Source organism: Rhinichthys klamathensis, unplaced genomic scaffold (assembly GCF_029890125.1).
Source record: "Rhinichthys klamathensis goyatoka isolate OS25496 unplaced genomic scaffold, OSU_Roscu_1.1 h1tg000005l_1, whole genome shotgun sequence".
NCBI classification, from domain to species: domain Eukaryota; kingdom Metazoa; phylum Chordata; class Actinopteri; order Cypriniformes; family Leuciscidae; genus Rhinichthys; species Rhinichthys klamathensis.
Window position 1 is genome coordinate 2,803,680 of NW_026606558.1, and position 16,463 is coordinate 2,820,142.

At 37.0% G+C, this 16,463-nt stretch overlaps 2 protein-coding genes across 3 annotated transcripts; both read right to left on the reverse strand.

Annotated features, from left to right (window-relative positions):
- Positions 1 to 1,096: 1,096 nt before the first annotated feature.
- nudt21 (nudix hydrolase 21) lies at positions 1,097 to 6,641 on the reverse strand. Of its 2 annotated transcripts, none has more exons than XM_056255254.1 (7): positions 6,375 to 6,641; positions 4,465 to 4,665; positions 4,164 to 4,227; positions 3,338 to 3,430; positions 3,134 to 3,209; positions 2,934 to 3,048; positions 1,097 to 1,448 (listed from the first exon to the last, which is right to left on the reverse strand). In XM_056255254.1, exons 1-7 carry the CDS (start codon positions 6,491 to 6,493, stop codon positions 1,427 to 1,429), a joined length of 690 nt encoding a protein of 229 aa, XP_056111229.1. In that variant the 5' UTR covers positions 6,494 to 6,641; the 3' UTR covers positions 1,097 to 1,426. The 2 variants fall into 2 exon arrangements, with proteins under 2 accessions (XP_056111229.1, XP_056111237.1); XM_056255262.1 differs by having other exon boundaries at positions 3,341 to 3,430; positions 6,375 to 6,640.
- A 2,127-nt stretch (positions 6,642 to 8,768) lies between these two features.
- Positions 8,769 to 15,858, reverse strand: hsf4 (heat shock transcription factor 4). The gene is made up of 13 exons (XM_056256607.1): positions 15,552 to 15,858; positions 13,930 to 14,038; positions 13,708 to 13,835; positions 13,404 to 13,528; positions 11,822 to 11,897; positions 11,641 to 11,708; positions 10,971 to 11,070; positions 10,703 to 10,827; positions 9,717 to 9,911; positions 9,489 to 9,597; positions 9,292 to 9,357; positions 9,016 to 9,161; positions 8,769 to 8,886 (listed from the first exon to the last, which is right to left on the reverse strand). Exons 1-12 carry the CDS (start codon positions 15,813 to 15,815, stop codon positions 9,063 to 9,065), a joined length of 1,464 nt encoding a protein of 487 aa, XP_056112582.1. The 5' UTR covers positions 15,816 to 15,858; the 3' UTR covers positions 8,769 to 8,886; positions 9,016 to 9,062.
- Positions 15,859 to 16,463: the final 605 nt, after the last annotated feature.

A 16,463-nucleotide genomic window follows, 5' to 3' on the forward strand; every position in this document is an offset into this window, starting at 1 on the left:
AAGGTTTAGCATTAGACTTAAGGTAAAGCTAAAATGTGTGTTCCACTCACAAGCAATGCTGATGATTACTGCGATATTGCTTGGCAAACCCACCAAACAGCACAAACCCAGAACTACAGCAGGAGCAATCTGTTCTGAACCCACAGCAGTGCTGTTAGATGTGGAATTGAAGCTTACTTTGAGCTCCATCATGATCAAATATTTTGAATCTCTAATGTTAGAAACAAAATATACAAGTTATTGAAGATAACCCCTCCCACGAAACAACATTATGCCAAATGGCATGCTCACCTATAGCTGGAAAAATAAACAAAGATCACACATCATAGCCACAAGCAAAGGTTTTAGTAGCACTTTCATTAATAAGTTATTAGCAATATGACAGTATATCATTGTATTATAAAAGATCATTAGTTAGCCTACTGTACAAACAAATATGAATAAATATGAAAATGTGATAACAATTTTATGACAACTCAATTTTTATTTACATTCATTAATGATCTGTTTAGGATTATAATGTAAAATTATAGTTATAATAAACTAACCAATATTTTTTTTTAAATACCTGCAAATTCACATAAAATTAAAAACACTTAAGAAAAACATAAATAGTAATTTAAAATACAAATGAATGAATGAATGATTGTGCTGTCCCTGGCTGTGGGGCAGCAAATGTGGCATAACTTTTTGGCTAAAGTTTATTTTTCTGATATAAGTTCTGATTCATGTCAGTCATTTAACAACCTGTTTAGTTCCTAGGGTCAGAAAGAGTGTATACATTGGCTAAAACTATTGATTGTATGACTGTTTTGAAATGATTATCGTTTTGGGTCAAATAAACCTGTTAGACATGAAGAAGAAAAAAAAGAGAGAAAAAAAAAAAAAAACACCACCATAAAAGGAGCTTAATCTATTTTTAGATATTGTTTAACATCAAATATATCATTTTAATATTTTATTTGGTCAGTTATTTTATTAAGAATACCATATTCTGTACCATAATTTGCCATACAGCATATCAGTTTAATGCCCAAAATTAAGACATACACATTAACAACAACAAAAAAATAAAATAAAACAAAGGAAATCTGCATAATCTCAAAGAGAACAATTTATTATAAAAAGCACTGACAAATATACAAGGTTAAAAAAAAGTCACTGAAACATTTTTTTTTCTAAAGACATTGTATTCATCACTTAGTTGAACATAAAAATGTAGTTACTTGATGACAAAGTTCAATAACAAAGACTTACAATGTATCTATAAAGGAGAAAAAAATGCACACATTTCTACGCAATGTAATGCCTCACAATGTAAAACCTCGGCATCGTCGAAACACCAGCACTTTATCTGTCACCCGTGCCTTCCCATCAGACTGTGCTCACAGAGACAGCCCACAGTCAAGACAAAACCATTTGCTTCTCAATTGTAGATGAAGTTAAACCTGTGCAGGGGAATGAATAGGTTGAGTGTTATAGGATGAATGAATGAATAGGATTTACAACATTACCTCTTTCCCCGCCAGTGTTAAAAAAAATGTTACCAGCCACTGCCAGGATTTTTGATCATTTTAACAAAACCTTTCACAGAATATTTTGTTGCAAGAATATCTGAACATGCACTGTTCAGTATGCAAAAGAAAGAACAGAGCCTCAGCTCTGTTTAATTCTAGCTTGAAAGTAAGTTTCATAAAATAAGCAACATTTTGAACAAAAAGCTGAGAAAATCGTGTATTTTCAACATTTTCAGGGGCTAGTCAGTGATTTTACTGCCGGCCGAATCCAGAATGTCAGTGTTTTTCTCCCACCACTTGCGTAAAAATCCTGACCGAATTACCTACTGTTTTTTGACAAACATCAAGGTTGTGTGGTAATTTACTTGCCATCCGAATCCACATCACTAAGTTTACAAGAAGAGATCAATTAAAAATTCACTCTTTAAATCCTTTTTGACCACTGCCGAGCACCAAACGGCTGTGTTTCGCTGTAATTTGGATACATTTTAAAGATGTAGCCTACACTTTTTTTTTGAAATGCTGGAAAGTATTTACAAGAATGATATTTCACCACTGCTCAAAGGAGAAAGAAGAAAAGCATGTCAACATTTGAAATGGGCTGGCATGGCAGCAATTATTTACATTAAAATATTAAGCAAGCAGCTTTGTTTACCTCATGTAAATAAGAGGCTGTATTCGATTATTTCTGCTAATTTTTAAAATGACATCCACCATTTTGAGATGAAATACAAGACAGAAACTATTTTAACTAAAGCGCATCTGTCTTCCTATTTTTAAACAGGAGATTTAAACAATCAAATAATAAATAGGATATTTTCTAATAATAAATTAAATATGAATTTTATTTTTATTATTCTAAGCATTTTATGCATGATAGAAGACAATCATGCGACGGACCACGTTCCCGGGTTAGAAAAACTCGCAAAATTACAAAACTCGCTCCTCCACCATGAATTAATCGCCATCTGAATGCATGAGTTTTATTACTGAGGTGTCATGTCAAGCAAATTTATTTTTACGGACATCCACATGAGAAACAATTATCGTCCGAATAGGGATAAATACTACGTCTGGATTGGATTCAGAACAATGATGGAGTAGATCACTTCTGTCAATACCTCATCCTGGGTTAACATTTTATTCAGTAACCTTAGGCAGTTTTGATTTATATGCTGTATAATGTTTGATGATTGCGCTATTTTACATATGCATCTGCTTACATATGCTATCACTTTTTTTCTGCTGCTTCTTCACCTGTGTTTTAAACCTGAGAATTTGTATTATTTCATAAGATGCATTACCTGTCAATGGCGGGGGAAAGAGTTAATTTAATTAGACATAATTTATCAATATTGTTTAAATGATGTGAAGCCTATTTACTAGATGCTTTCATAACCCATCCAAACACCTCACCTGCTCAGTAGCTGAGGAAGACTGGATATAATCGGGCCGTAGCCAGGAGCATTATCATAAAGCTCAAACAAGGGGGCGGCCACCAGCTTGTAGTTCTTTGGCACAGCAAACAATGCTAAAGACACACAACACACAAGTTAAGCTGTATAATCACATTTTACACAAGGTGCATTGAGTAAACAAAACATATCTTGCCCTACCTTTCTCTTGCAGCTGTACTAGAAAAAGCTTCTTATGTTCTTTAGGTTTAGTGATGTGTGCTGGAATATATGGGTACTGTGGAAAGAAACGAGATATGAAGCAAAATCTTAGTATGCTTGAAAGTGGAAAAATATATATATATATATACTGTTGGTGATCCTGTGCGTGGTGTTTGTCTGAGGAAAAAGGAACGGAGTAGTTACCACCTGAGGTGGTTCAAAGTTTGGTCTCCACCAGTTCCCAATACAGTCATCAATGACCCAGTCCTGTTTCACTCCATCCTGACGCCCCAAAATCTTGACAAGAAAATTAGGAATTATTCTCCAATGTATTTTAAATACATTTCTGCTAGTTTTAATACGTATGGCATTTTAATGTCATACAAGATGGTACGATACTCTGGCCCTGTATATACCTGGTATTAAGATGCCTTTGTCGATTGGATCACAAGTGGGCGACGCTAAATACAGGTGTAAACGGGGTCTAAAACATTTTGAGCTTGTCCACTTTGTTTCGACCACTTCCAGAGGTAGTTGAAAACGCATTCGAACCGAGCGCTTTCGTAGTGTAATGTAGTCGAATGTGTTTGAACAGACACAGAAGACAGCACACTCTCTGCCTACTGACCTGATGCTCTCCATGTTTTTCCGTCGTCTCCAGTTGCATTCATTTGTAAATTGCGCATGATTATTTCATCCATTAGATCGAAAGATCTAAAAAACGCCCATACTTTTACCTGCCTAAAGACCCTCCCCTCAAAGAAATCAGGATAGAAGTGGTTGAAAATGGACAAAAGAGACGGATTAAAACCCCAGGTGTAAAAGGGAATGTGTCTCCCTCGTCTACCTGTGATCCGATCGACCATAACATAATACCAGACCAAATCTTAATACCAGGTGTAAATAAGGCCTCTGATAGTAAGTGTTTTTGTCTTGGCTGATCTCTAAAGTGAACAGATTGTAGTTAAATAAAAACTGTAAATGCCATTAATTAATACCGTATTAAATACAGTTAGAAAACCAATGATACCTCTGTCATCAGTCGTTTTAACCCCTCCACCTCATCTTCTCCAGGGTTCAACTCACCACCAGGACTGCAAAAACACAATATGTAAACTGTCAGGCACTGACAATAAACGTTGATAGACACATTTTCACCAAATGCACAATGGATGAACAATCAAAACAAAACAATGCAAAGAAAAGCAACACGTCATAGCAAATCAAACGCAAGGATAGATACGTTCCTTTTGAAAAGGTTAACCGCTAAAACGGCACCTATTTGAATCGATTACATCCACACAAACTCCAGTGAAGCAGTGACCCCTTACAGTTTGAAGAAGGTGGTTCCCAGCTGTAGGAGCAGCACGTGAGGGAGTCTGTGCTCGTGCACGATCAGAACTCCCTCCACTGTCCGCCGCATCCCGATTTTCTCAAACTCCTCCCGCATCCGCTGAAAGCGTGCGGCTACCGAGCTGTCCTTCTCATAGAGCGGCTCCTTGGTGCCGAATGTGTAATTTGTTAGAGGGTATCTGCGAAAAACATCATAATGTTCAGGAGTTCCATCATTTAAATATAGGATATGACAGAACGTTATTGATCCACTATTAACAATAGGCGCTCGTGTTGAGGAGCACTTCAACCCCTGATTAATTGTTCAACCCCACAAATAAAACGGATAAGAAAACAGTACTAACTACTAGGGGTGTCACGATTCTCCAAATCCTCGATTCGATTACATTTTCGATTCTAAGGTCACGGTTCGATTCGATTCTCGATTTTTACATTTACTTTTTTAAAGCCGAAACCGGCCAATCAGGATGCTCTCTGTCTTACATGCGCTTCATGAGGCACATACGCAAGATCTCTCGCTCTCTCCCGTGCGCGGGCGCTATACGGTTTGGAGCACAGTTTTTTCTGTCTCGCATGCGCGATTGCTCGCTCTTGCTCGCTCGCTCACTCTAGATTCCGGGAGATTAACTAATTTGCGAGCATCAGGGAGCCGCTATCAATATGCGGGAGACTGCAGGAACTTCCGCGAGACTTGGGATGTCTGCAAAGTAAACTGTGGCTTTTTTGAAGCGCGAACGTTGTCAACATAACTCACTGGAAATCCAAAAAACTTACACACCTGCGACTTCAATGAAAGAGGAGGGGGTTCAAGTTCTGTCGATGGGTCTCCTGCATCTGCAGTTGCCATGCTATCTTTTGAATGGCTGTAGCTAAGAGGAGGTTGACCATAGACTCGCAGCGTGTTTTTTTCCCGCTTGGCACGCCGACCGGACGTGACATGGGGGCGTGTCAGCATCGACGATTCCATTTTTTAATTCAATCGATTCGATTTTTTTTTAATTTCGATCGATTTCGATTTAAGATCGAAATCGTGACACCCTTACTAACTACTGTATATGGAATGGAATACAACAAAAACAGATCCTTGAATGCCAGTTATTTTGTACTATCGATACATGTGCATGTCAATATAAATGTACAAAGATATGGGCAATACATGAAATCAAACTCAGTAGATCTCAATCAGGTTCCTAGGTCGTGAATCAGTATATCGTGTCGATGAATTCGGGCACTGGTAAGGACAGTAAAGAACACTGGCTCAGTACACATTGAGACACTGGTGACTCTTTCCGGCCAGTAACATCACTACTGGTATTTATGAACAACAGCAGAAATTACATCTTTCTGACATTAGGTTTTAATGTTATTTATAATAATGAAACATAGAAATACTTTGCTTGTTATATACGTGCAACATTTCAGCCATAAATAAATTATACATTTTAGCTAGATTTTGTAAACTAAGTTACTTGTCTGATGTATGTTTATGCTGAGTATTAAAAATAAACATATCACGTGTCATTGTGGGTAGTGATTTGGCTTACGTATTTTACGTTAGGGAACATAGTGAGAATCGATGCTCCCTGGTTTTCAAGGTGCATTGCGGGAATTATAGGGGAACGAACGTTTCAGTGCACTGGAACGATTCTGCGATTGAGACAGCCCTTAAAATGTCCGACTCCCTTATCAGTCACCAGACTACTGAACTGGGGAGCTGATTGAGACGCACCCAGTGTATTGTTACGCATCCAAACAGCAGTAACATTAGGCAGGACGGAGCATTTTCAAATGTCAATGCTCTTTCAAAAAGAAGCTATAAGGGATCGCTGAGCATTAGTTATGAAAGAAAAGTAACAGCACGTCGTTTGCAGTGGTGAATTCTACTCACAGGTTGATTGTTCTCTCCAGGGTGAGCGGTTTAGCCGGCTGGCTAATATATTTATTGCCGAACTGATTTACTCCACGAGGCCAACCGGTAGATGATCGATTAGGAGGTACAACTGACATCGTACGACGAATAATATAGTCGCTTCTTAATCTTTGCTCTAATCACTTTTTTTTTTTACTGTTGATTGCGATATTAGTGGGATTGAATTGCACAGCCTTGGCGCTCGATGAAAACCGTAATACGGCACTCTGTCTCTGTTGTGAAAGCACATCCGGGACATCGGGCTACTTCCTGTGTTACGACCGTACGTTTTGCTTTACGTCATGTCTGCGTCAGCGAGGCTAATACATATTATATCGATAGATAAGTTCATTTTTTTATATTTTGTTCTTTCTTTCTTGATCGTTTAATCAATCTATAGTTTTAAAATAAAACATATAAATGAATGTGACTTGAGTTGACTAATCTACATTTATTTATTCATTTACCATTGCAAGTAGGCCTAATCACACGATGAAAAAAATAACCTTCTTAAAATAAACATTTTAGTTAAACCATTGATTTGTGGTAAAGAATAGCGAAACCAACATCGAATAAAATCTACTTCTAATACCGTTATCACCTTGTTATAAAACAGTAGCTTTTACAACAGAAATATATATATATATATATATATATATATATATATATATATATATATATATATATATATATATATATATATATATATATATATATATATATATATTTCAGTTTACATAGGCTATATAACTTTGATGTGATCTCTTCATTCGTTTATTTTAAGGAGTAAAATGAGAGATCCTGCGTGGTTTTAAAATACTTTTATTGTTTTACACTTTTTGTGTGTACATATTTTTTTAACATTATGGTGGTTGGAGTCAGGAACAGACTACATCCAGAATTAATATGCAACATTGGTTTCCTTTCTTGCTTTCGTGGTTTTGTGTCTCGCTGTGTTACTCTACATTCATTTTTACTAGTGCAATTAACCACATTATGAAAACAAAGTATACAATGCAACCTATGTGAAAAAGCACCCTTCTCAAAATAAACCATTTTTATTATTACGCTTTAGGGAGTAATAAAAAAATAAGAGTAGGCCTTTAAACTAACACTGAATAAAAACTATTTCTAATACAGTTATCACCCTTAGTGCAATTTATTTTATTCCATCATAGTTTCCATCTAAGTCATCATCAGATGTTGCATCCTTGAGAAATCATACAAATCAATGCAGCAAGACTGCTTTTTAGGGGAATCATATAAATCAATGCAACAGTATTGCAATTTGAAAATTCAACATGTTTGCAAGAGATCTAGGGAATTTTGCATTGCTATATGGCTGCCCTGTAATAACAAAGTGCATTATGGTCTCTGAAATGTTATCATATGTCGTGTGTTCATTTGCCCTCATTACATGAGGTTTAGCAGGGACAATACATTCTTGCCTAAAGCCTAAGGCACTGTCATTGTTAGATAGTCTCTAATTTTGTTGTTGGGTTTAAAAAACAGTCAACTGAAAACATCAAATACATTGTAATAATAATTAAAAAATATATATTTATATTACATAAGTATAGTGCTCATCTCAAAGGCATTAACAATTGCTGTTTTAGTCATCTTTGGCAACTTAATTAAGAATTCAACCAATGTGGTCAATACATTTTTATCAAATGAGGGCAAATATCACACAATATATCATAAGCCTAACAAAGACAACTATTAATCCTGCAAGGCAAGTCGATCAACTTAAAGATAAATTGAAACAAAAATACTTGATGTCTTAAGAATATGTTCCAGAATATTACTGAGTAAAATACACTAAATTGTGCAAAAAGCAGTGCATTATTTCAGTTTTCTTTCTGTGAGGTCTGATTTTTAACCCCTAGACCTCTCACATTAATACATCCATAATATAATTAAACCAGTACTTTTATATGCCTTTAAATATATTGAAATACAAGTGTGTTGCATATATATTGAAATACAAGTATGTGCTTCATTATAAGGTCAATTTTTAACAAAATATGTTATTTATGTCATTATTTTTTACAGTTAAGTTTTAGGGAAAATTAAAATCACAGCTCCACAAAGCAGAAACTCCAACACACAGACTAAAGTGCATTCAAACTCGGGCCACAATAATTTATGATATTGCATACAGTTCACATGTGTTGTAGTCATTGGGGAAGGAAATGCTTAATATAGCCTTTCTTTGGCATCTTCAAAATGATCTTGATGTAGCCTGAACTCCTTATAGGCTTTGAGAAAGGTTTATTGTAAATATTCCATCTCCAAAGAGTTGCTCCAAAAGATTGATAAAAATCCATCTTCCACCAATGGCCTACTGAGTGAATCTTCATGAAGGGCTGGTCAGCGCAAGTTTACTTGATATATCACCGCCACATCTACTATTCAGATACATTTGAGCCTTCTCTTCTGATGTTGGAATAATATGCAATCCAAGTGTCATGCTTTCAAATGGATCCCTCTTAAAGAAACAATAAACAAGACAACCGTAAGTTTGAGGTAGATTTTAATAGCATAAAACTATACTTCTTAGACAGTAGATTTTAACATCACAGGGATCTTCAGGCTGTTAGTAACTGTTGATCATTACCTGTTCATCTCTCAGGAAGGATCTGTGCTAGCTGTCATATCAGGTCTTCACTGCTCCTCATAGCCAGCGGTCGGGTACGTCTCTCCCCCCTGACCCTGAAACATGTACTGGGTCACAGCAGCAGGGATTAGGGCATTAGTCAGCTCCTGCAAATGCACAAATAAATAGTTTAGAAAATAGTCCATATATAATGGGTACTTGATCATGCAATTATCAATTCGAAAAATGTCACTTTGAGCCATTATGCAGCTGATTGTGTAATGACAGTAAACTCACTGATTTCAGGTTTGGGTCCATTTCTGTGAAGTTCCACTCATTCAAAGGCAGACTAAATGTGAAAGGCTGTGAGAAAGAGTAGAGGCTATAGGTTAATGGGGGTATGTATGTTAAGGTCATTACTATGATCCTCTCATTCACTTGTATGTGTGTAAATAGTGGATTCGCTCTCTCGTCCTGTATAGATTCATACTTACATCCATTGCTGCAGCACTGCTTTCCATGCTCTGCTGGTGACTCCTCAGAAGCAGCTGTAAATCATCCAGGCTCATGTCAACGTTCTCCACGCCATCAGGAATTTCTGGTCTTTGACATATACACACAAGTTAAACTTAAAGTGAGTGGTGCTTGTCTGTCTAAAACAAAAGTCTTAACTGTGCCAAGTTGTAGATATTTGTTACTCTGACATGGATGGTATATTATACCTCTCCAGCATGGGTCTTTTGGCCCTTCTCTCTCCCAAATTAGATCCTCGGCCCTCTAGGACGGACTGCACCATGGCAACAGGGAGGACGGGGGGTTCAGGGCACACCTCACAGGAGCTGAGTGGTACACCCTCTCCTCGTCCCTGCACCCCAGGACTCGCCGGCTCCTCCTTAATCAGCATCAGACACTTTTCCCTAAACAAACAGATCGCATATTAATCCAAGGAAAACTAGGGTCCTCTGAAATCCATTTGATTCCCCCCCCCCCCCCCCCCCCCCAGAAATTCAGTTGTCTGCTTTAATTTTTCTGGATTCTGTGTTTTATAATTGAATACAAAATGTATTATCAAAACCGTTGGTAATCATACGATTGCATAAAACATTAACAATTCAATTAATCTTTTTAAATGTAATTAAATGAAATGTAAACAATTCCTTTTTTTTTGTGTGTGTGTGTGTGTGTGTGTGTGTGCAAACAAAGCACTGCAAAACAGATGCACAGATGTTTCCTGGAAAAATAATTGTGATATTGTGTGATGTTTCTGGGGGGGATTATTATTAAATTAATTAGCCTATTTAATATTTTATTATTACTGTGAGAAGTAGAAGTACATTCTACTGTACAATAATATCCTAATTTATTTCTGTTATAATTTCTTCAAGTTGAACCAAACTTTTATACAGTATTTACCATTTTTATGACTGAATTCATTCCGTGAATCCATTATGTGTTTTTCGAAGTGGCTAAAGGGATAGTTCGCTTTGTTTTCTCACCCTATATTGTTCCAAACCTGTATGACTTACACAGGCTACTTGTGTGGAACACAAAAGAAGATATTTTGAAGAATGTTTGTGTGACTGTGTCCATAGTCCAAGTCAGTGGGGTCCAAAACAACATGAATATACAGTGCAATTTTAATGTATGGACAAAACAGTTTTCATTTTTGGGTGAACTATCCTTTAACCCTGAAGGTCGGCCCACTCACCTTGATTCCTCTGCCTGCATTTGTAAAGCCATGGTGGTGGACTGTGAAATTTCAGTGACATCAGAAATGATTGGCCCTCCTGTCATCACACTGCTAGTGGAGCAGGATGCACTTTCTGTGGATGGCTGGTAGAACATGAGAGAGATTCTGTGTTTGTCATTTTTTATTGATCGAGAAAGCCATCAAAACACCAGTTGTACGAGGCATGATATAGTGAGAAAAATCTTCTCTGTCAGATACTCGATCTTTAATATGAAAGCTTTCTCACCGACTGGATATAGAAGGATTCTTGCAAGGACTCCATGGAGTGGCTATGGCTGAATTTGGAGGCAGGAGGGGTGGAGCAACCATCATCCAGCATGAGAGGACTGGAGAGAAGGAAAAATGCAGCATATCATTGAAAGAAGCCACATTATTATCAATAAGGGTCAAATACAAAGACCTTTTGACTACTGTTCAGAACTATTGCACCCTATGGTAAGACAGTGAAAGAAACGTTGGAACAATGTTGTTATTAGTTAGCCACTTAAAAGTTACAGCGAGGTAAAGAGCTCTGGCTCTTGCCGTCCCTCTTACCCAGTTTGTTCTCATGCGTCACACTAGCTGACGGTGCACCTTTTAATAGAAGGTAGAGGGTCATGCGCTACAATTCAGGTGTGTGCGTGTTTGTGGGTGCGTGTGTGAGGGCAAGAGCTCAGGAGGTCTGACTCAGCATTCAGGTCCATTCATCGCAGCGAGGGCAGTGAATTGTATCAGCTGACTGTTTCCAGCTGAGTTGGCCGTTCCCTCTACTGTGTTTGTGTTGGAGCATCAGGCTGTTGATTGCTATTTTCTGTTTGCTCTTTTTTTTGTTTGTGAATATGTGTCAATACAAAATCGAGTGCTTCAGATTAGTGTTTGTGTTGAAGTGTGTGTTACAGATGAATGGGTACACTCACAGCTTTCTCTTCATTCCCACAGTGCTGGGAGTGTTGGACTGCATCTGGCTGAACAGAAACTGAATCAGCTATATGGATAGAACAGAGAATCAGAGAGTGATTAAGCATTAGTCACTAGTCACTAAATCAGCACAACAGAATCTATTCCAAAAACAGCCCGGGCATGAGCTGTATTTCTTACCTTGTTCATGACTTTCTGCTGCTGTGTGTGATTCTGCCTCAGTGACACCACCTCCCTCCACAGAACATCATTCTGCCTACAGAATATATATATACACAATATATATATATATATATATATATATATATATATATATATAGATAGATAGACAGATAGACAGATAGATAGATAGATAGATAGATAGATAGATAGATAGATAGATAGATAGATAGATAGATAGATAGATAGATAGATAGATAGATAGATAGATAGATAGATAGATAGATAGACTAAAAAATGCTGGGTTGTTTTAACCCAATTTTGGGTCAAATATGGACAAACTCAAACATTGGGTTAAAAATGTAACTTAAAAATGTAACCCAATGGCTGGGTTTGTTCATATTTGACCCCAAATTGGCTTAAAACAACCCAGCATTTTTTAGAGGATAGATAGATAGATAGATAGATAGATAGATAGATAGATAGATAGATAGATAGATAGATAGATAGATAGATAGATAGATAGATAGATAGATAGATAGATAGATAGATAGATAGATAGATAGATAGATTGGTTGGATTGGTTGGATGGATTGGTGGATGGATGGATGGATGGATTGGTGGATAGATAGATAGATAGATAGATAGATAGATAGATAGATAGATAGATAGATAGATAGATAGATAGATAGATAGATAGATAGATCGATGGATAGATTGGCTGTAAACTAGAGATAATTTGTACATTTGTAGATGGATAGATGGATAGATAGATGGATGGATGGATGGATGGATGGATGGATTGGTGGATGGATGGATTGGTGGATAGATAGATAGATCGATAGATCGATAGATCGATGGATCGATGGATCGATGGATGGATAGATGGATGGATGGATGGATGGATGGATGGATGGATGGATGGATGGATGGATGGATGGATGGATGGATGGATGGATGGATGGATGGATGGATTGGTTGGATGGATGGATGGATTGGTGGATGGATTGGTTGGATAGATAGATAGATAGATAGATAGATAGAAAGATAGATAGATAGATAGATAGATAGATAGATAGATAGATAGATAGATAGATAGATAGATCGATAGATCGATAGTTCGATAGTTCGATGGATAGATCATATAGGCTGTAAACTAGAGATAATTTGTACACTACTGAAATGGTAGGTGATTGTTTTGAGGAAGTATTTGTTGATTTCACTCTGATTCGAGTGCAAGGTGGTCTGCAATTTATGTTTTCCTGTTGATGTGTTCCACCATCTGAAAACATTCGAGAACTACTGAAATAGATGATTATTCAGATGAATATATACGGGTATATGATCAGACTCCTGGACTCCACCTGCCAAGTGAGCTACTGAATGTTCTATTGAGGCAGCTTATACAAAACACCAAACCACTGAGATTCACAATGCAGAGAGCCGATGAATGAGCAGAAGTAGGTGAAAAGTTAGAGGGATAATAGAGGTGAAAAGTCAAGTTGTTGTTTGGGGTTCAATTGCTTTGTTACTAAGCGTAAGGATAGGCAGTAAATGATGCCATGGGATTAATTGGGTGCAAGATGTGTGTTAAACGTCTTACTGTTTCATATCCTGCATCTGCATCTCCATGTTCTCTTGTTGGCTGCGTAACACCTGCACCTCATACAACAGCTTACTCAAGTCCTCTTGCCGCACTTTGGTCTCCTCGCTTTTCACTATTGACACCTGTGAATACACAAACATATAAACTATCGTGTAGTAATGGGTAAACAAACCTCAAGCCTTCTCCTCTGTGTGTGTGTGTGTGTGTGTGTGTGTGTGTGTGTGTGTGTAAGAGCCTCTGACTCAGAGAATGAGAGCGAATAAAACAAGAGTGAGAATCACTTAAAGATGAGACGTCTCACCTTGCGCTTAATGTGCTCAAGCAGATGCTCATGGCCCTGGAGGAAATAGAGGTGCTGGAACTCAGTGTCATCTCGCTCTGGCTTTACCAGCCCGCTCTGCTCAATGTTCACCACCTTCCTGAAGCCGTCTGAGAGAGAAGTGAGAGCTTAGCACAAACACTCCTTCAATCTGGAGTGTCTGTGAGAGTTTTGGGATTTTTGTCAGCGCAGGCTGATACTTACACATGTTGAGCTGGCGCACAAAGCTTGCCATGTTATTGTGTTTGAAGTATTTGGGCAGAACCTCCTTAGCAAATCTGCCCTGGTCAAAAACATGGAAGCTGGTGCCCGTCTAGAATGAGAGAAAACAAGGCAAATGCATCTCTGCTTTTATTATGGCACAAAACAGGTTGCATGTGTTTAGGAGAGGGGAGTCTTTTAATGCTCTTCCTCAAGCTTTTCCTGAAAGACATAGTTTAAATGCAAAACTGAGACAGGATTGTGTCAAATCAGAGAGAAGCATCTGCTAAGAGCGGCGTGCTTAATGCCATCGCCTGCCAGTTTTTCAAGCTTATTGAGTTTTTACTGTCTCCCAGGTGTTATTTATTTATTGCTCTTTTTTTTTGCACACACAAGCAGAATGTAAATGATTTTTGATACACAGGATTTTTAGCAAATTAATTAATGTGTGCAGTACTGATGATTCATTGCCAAATTGATGTCAGTAAAAAAAGATGGCATTTTTACCAGAATTATGAATATAAACATTATGCAGTCTCAAAGTATTGATACAAAGTAATTATTTTAAAGAGTTTGCCAACGATTTCTGTGGTTCCGAGTTCAGTCAATAATTATTTTTATTGGCCTTTGATTGGACCTTTCATTGATGTTCATTTAAAATTAATTTTAAACATTTTCATCTGGATGCAGTATAGCAGAATGAATCTAGAGAATTTGATGTGTTTCTTATTAATCATTCTGATGACCTAAGCTAGATCATCACTAATAATAGTAATAAATCCACCTTCAGTCTTATTTTAAAACTTCATCAACACATTTCCTCAAAGTTCAACACTGATCAACATATTTCCATTGTGAAGAAAAATATGCTATATTTACACAAGGCATTAATATAAACTGTTAAATGCATGTTGTAAATATACTTTTTATATGAACATTTCTCTCAAATTGACTAAAACAAATTATCAAAGTATTTGCTTAGTTAACAGTGTAACATTTTTTAAACATTTTTTTCTACACTAAATTTCAATACCAGACACATTTTTGTATTCATTCAAATATTTCATATATAGTTTTTCTACTAAAATTCTTTAAAATGTTCCACTGACCTCCTAGAGCTCTCTTACAGCTCTCCTCAGAAAATGTTGAATATATATATTTCTCTGATATTGCAATTTAAGTGTTGGTGGTATACCACTGTTAACCAAGTAAATATATTCCAATATTTTAGTAATTTGTTTTAGCTGTAGAAAATGACAAAGTCAGATTATTCAATTTAGTAAGCTTACTATTTTTCACAAACATTATAAAGGGGTCTGCATACATGCCAATAAAGCATAGCTTTGAATACATAAATACATTGCTGCCATTTCATTGCAAGGGATCATCATATTTAGAGGTTCTTGGCATTCAAATATTTAAAAAATCACTGACTTACATTTAAACTTTTAAATGTGTTTCTCTGGCTATCTACTCAAGGGCCCACAAGCCACAACAGTCCAAAATTTTTTTCCCATAATTAAATGGCAACGTTGGTTTTCTTCCTGATTTTCTTTCTATTTTAGATCTACACAGTTTATCATCAAAAATATCAATCAAATAGGATGCCATCAGGATGAACTCACAGTACTCCAGCAAATCAGATGATTGGTCTCTGGGTCCTCCACAAGAGTCCAGAGTTTAGTGAGGAAAGCAGGTACATTGCTAGCGTATGCTCCATCCACACCTATAGAGCCTGGGTTCTCCTGCATGACTACACTTGGACTTGAACAGATGAGTCTAAAAATCCAGAAGTATTTTAGTCCATTTCCAAATCGATGCTCTCTTGGGATGTGCGTTGCTGATGCTGTTCCTCTCTCCTTCTCCTCGTCTCTCTGTGGCCTAGTCATAGGGCCATATTGGTCCCTGCCGTTCCCACAGGTCAGAGTCAGCATAAAGCAATGCCCTGCAGCATCACCACTATACCCCCTCACTCAACAAAGGATCCCACAGGAACAATACAGACTCACACAAAGCTTAGAATAATGCCACACTGTCACGCCAAACAGCACAATGACTAAACACAACCTGCAAAGGAGAGTGTGCTGGGCAGGTGTGTGGGCTTTTGTATGGATTTTTAATTGTCATTCGTGATGTTAAGGTTGTAAAAAAAAAAAAAAAAAAACTGCTCGTCTTCAAGAAGTGGAATATTTACAAATACATTATCCACTTCTGTTTGTCTATGTATGTATCTATGTATTCATGTATGAATGTATAAATGTATAAATGTATGAACTATATATCTATCTATCTATCTATCTATCTATCTATCTATCTATCTATCTATCTATCTATCTATCTATCTATCTATCTATCTATCTATCTATCTATCTATCTATCTATCTACCATCCATCCATCCATCCGTAGCTTTATTGGCATGGTAAAAAAAGAAGCTTTATTTGTCAAATTATTAGAAACACACAAACCGGTACATATACAAATAATACAACAAAATTAAACAAAAATGCTCTACCTTTATCTAACCGGCAGGGTTTTA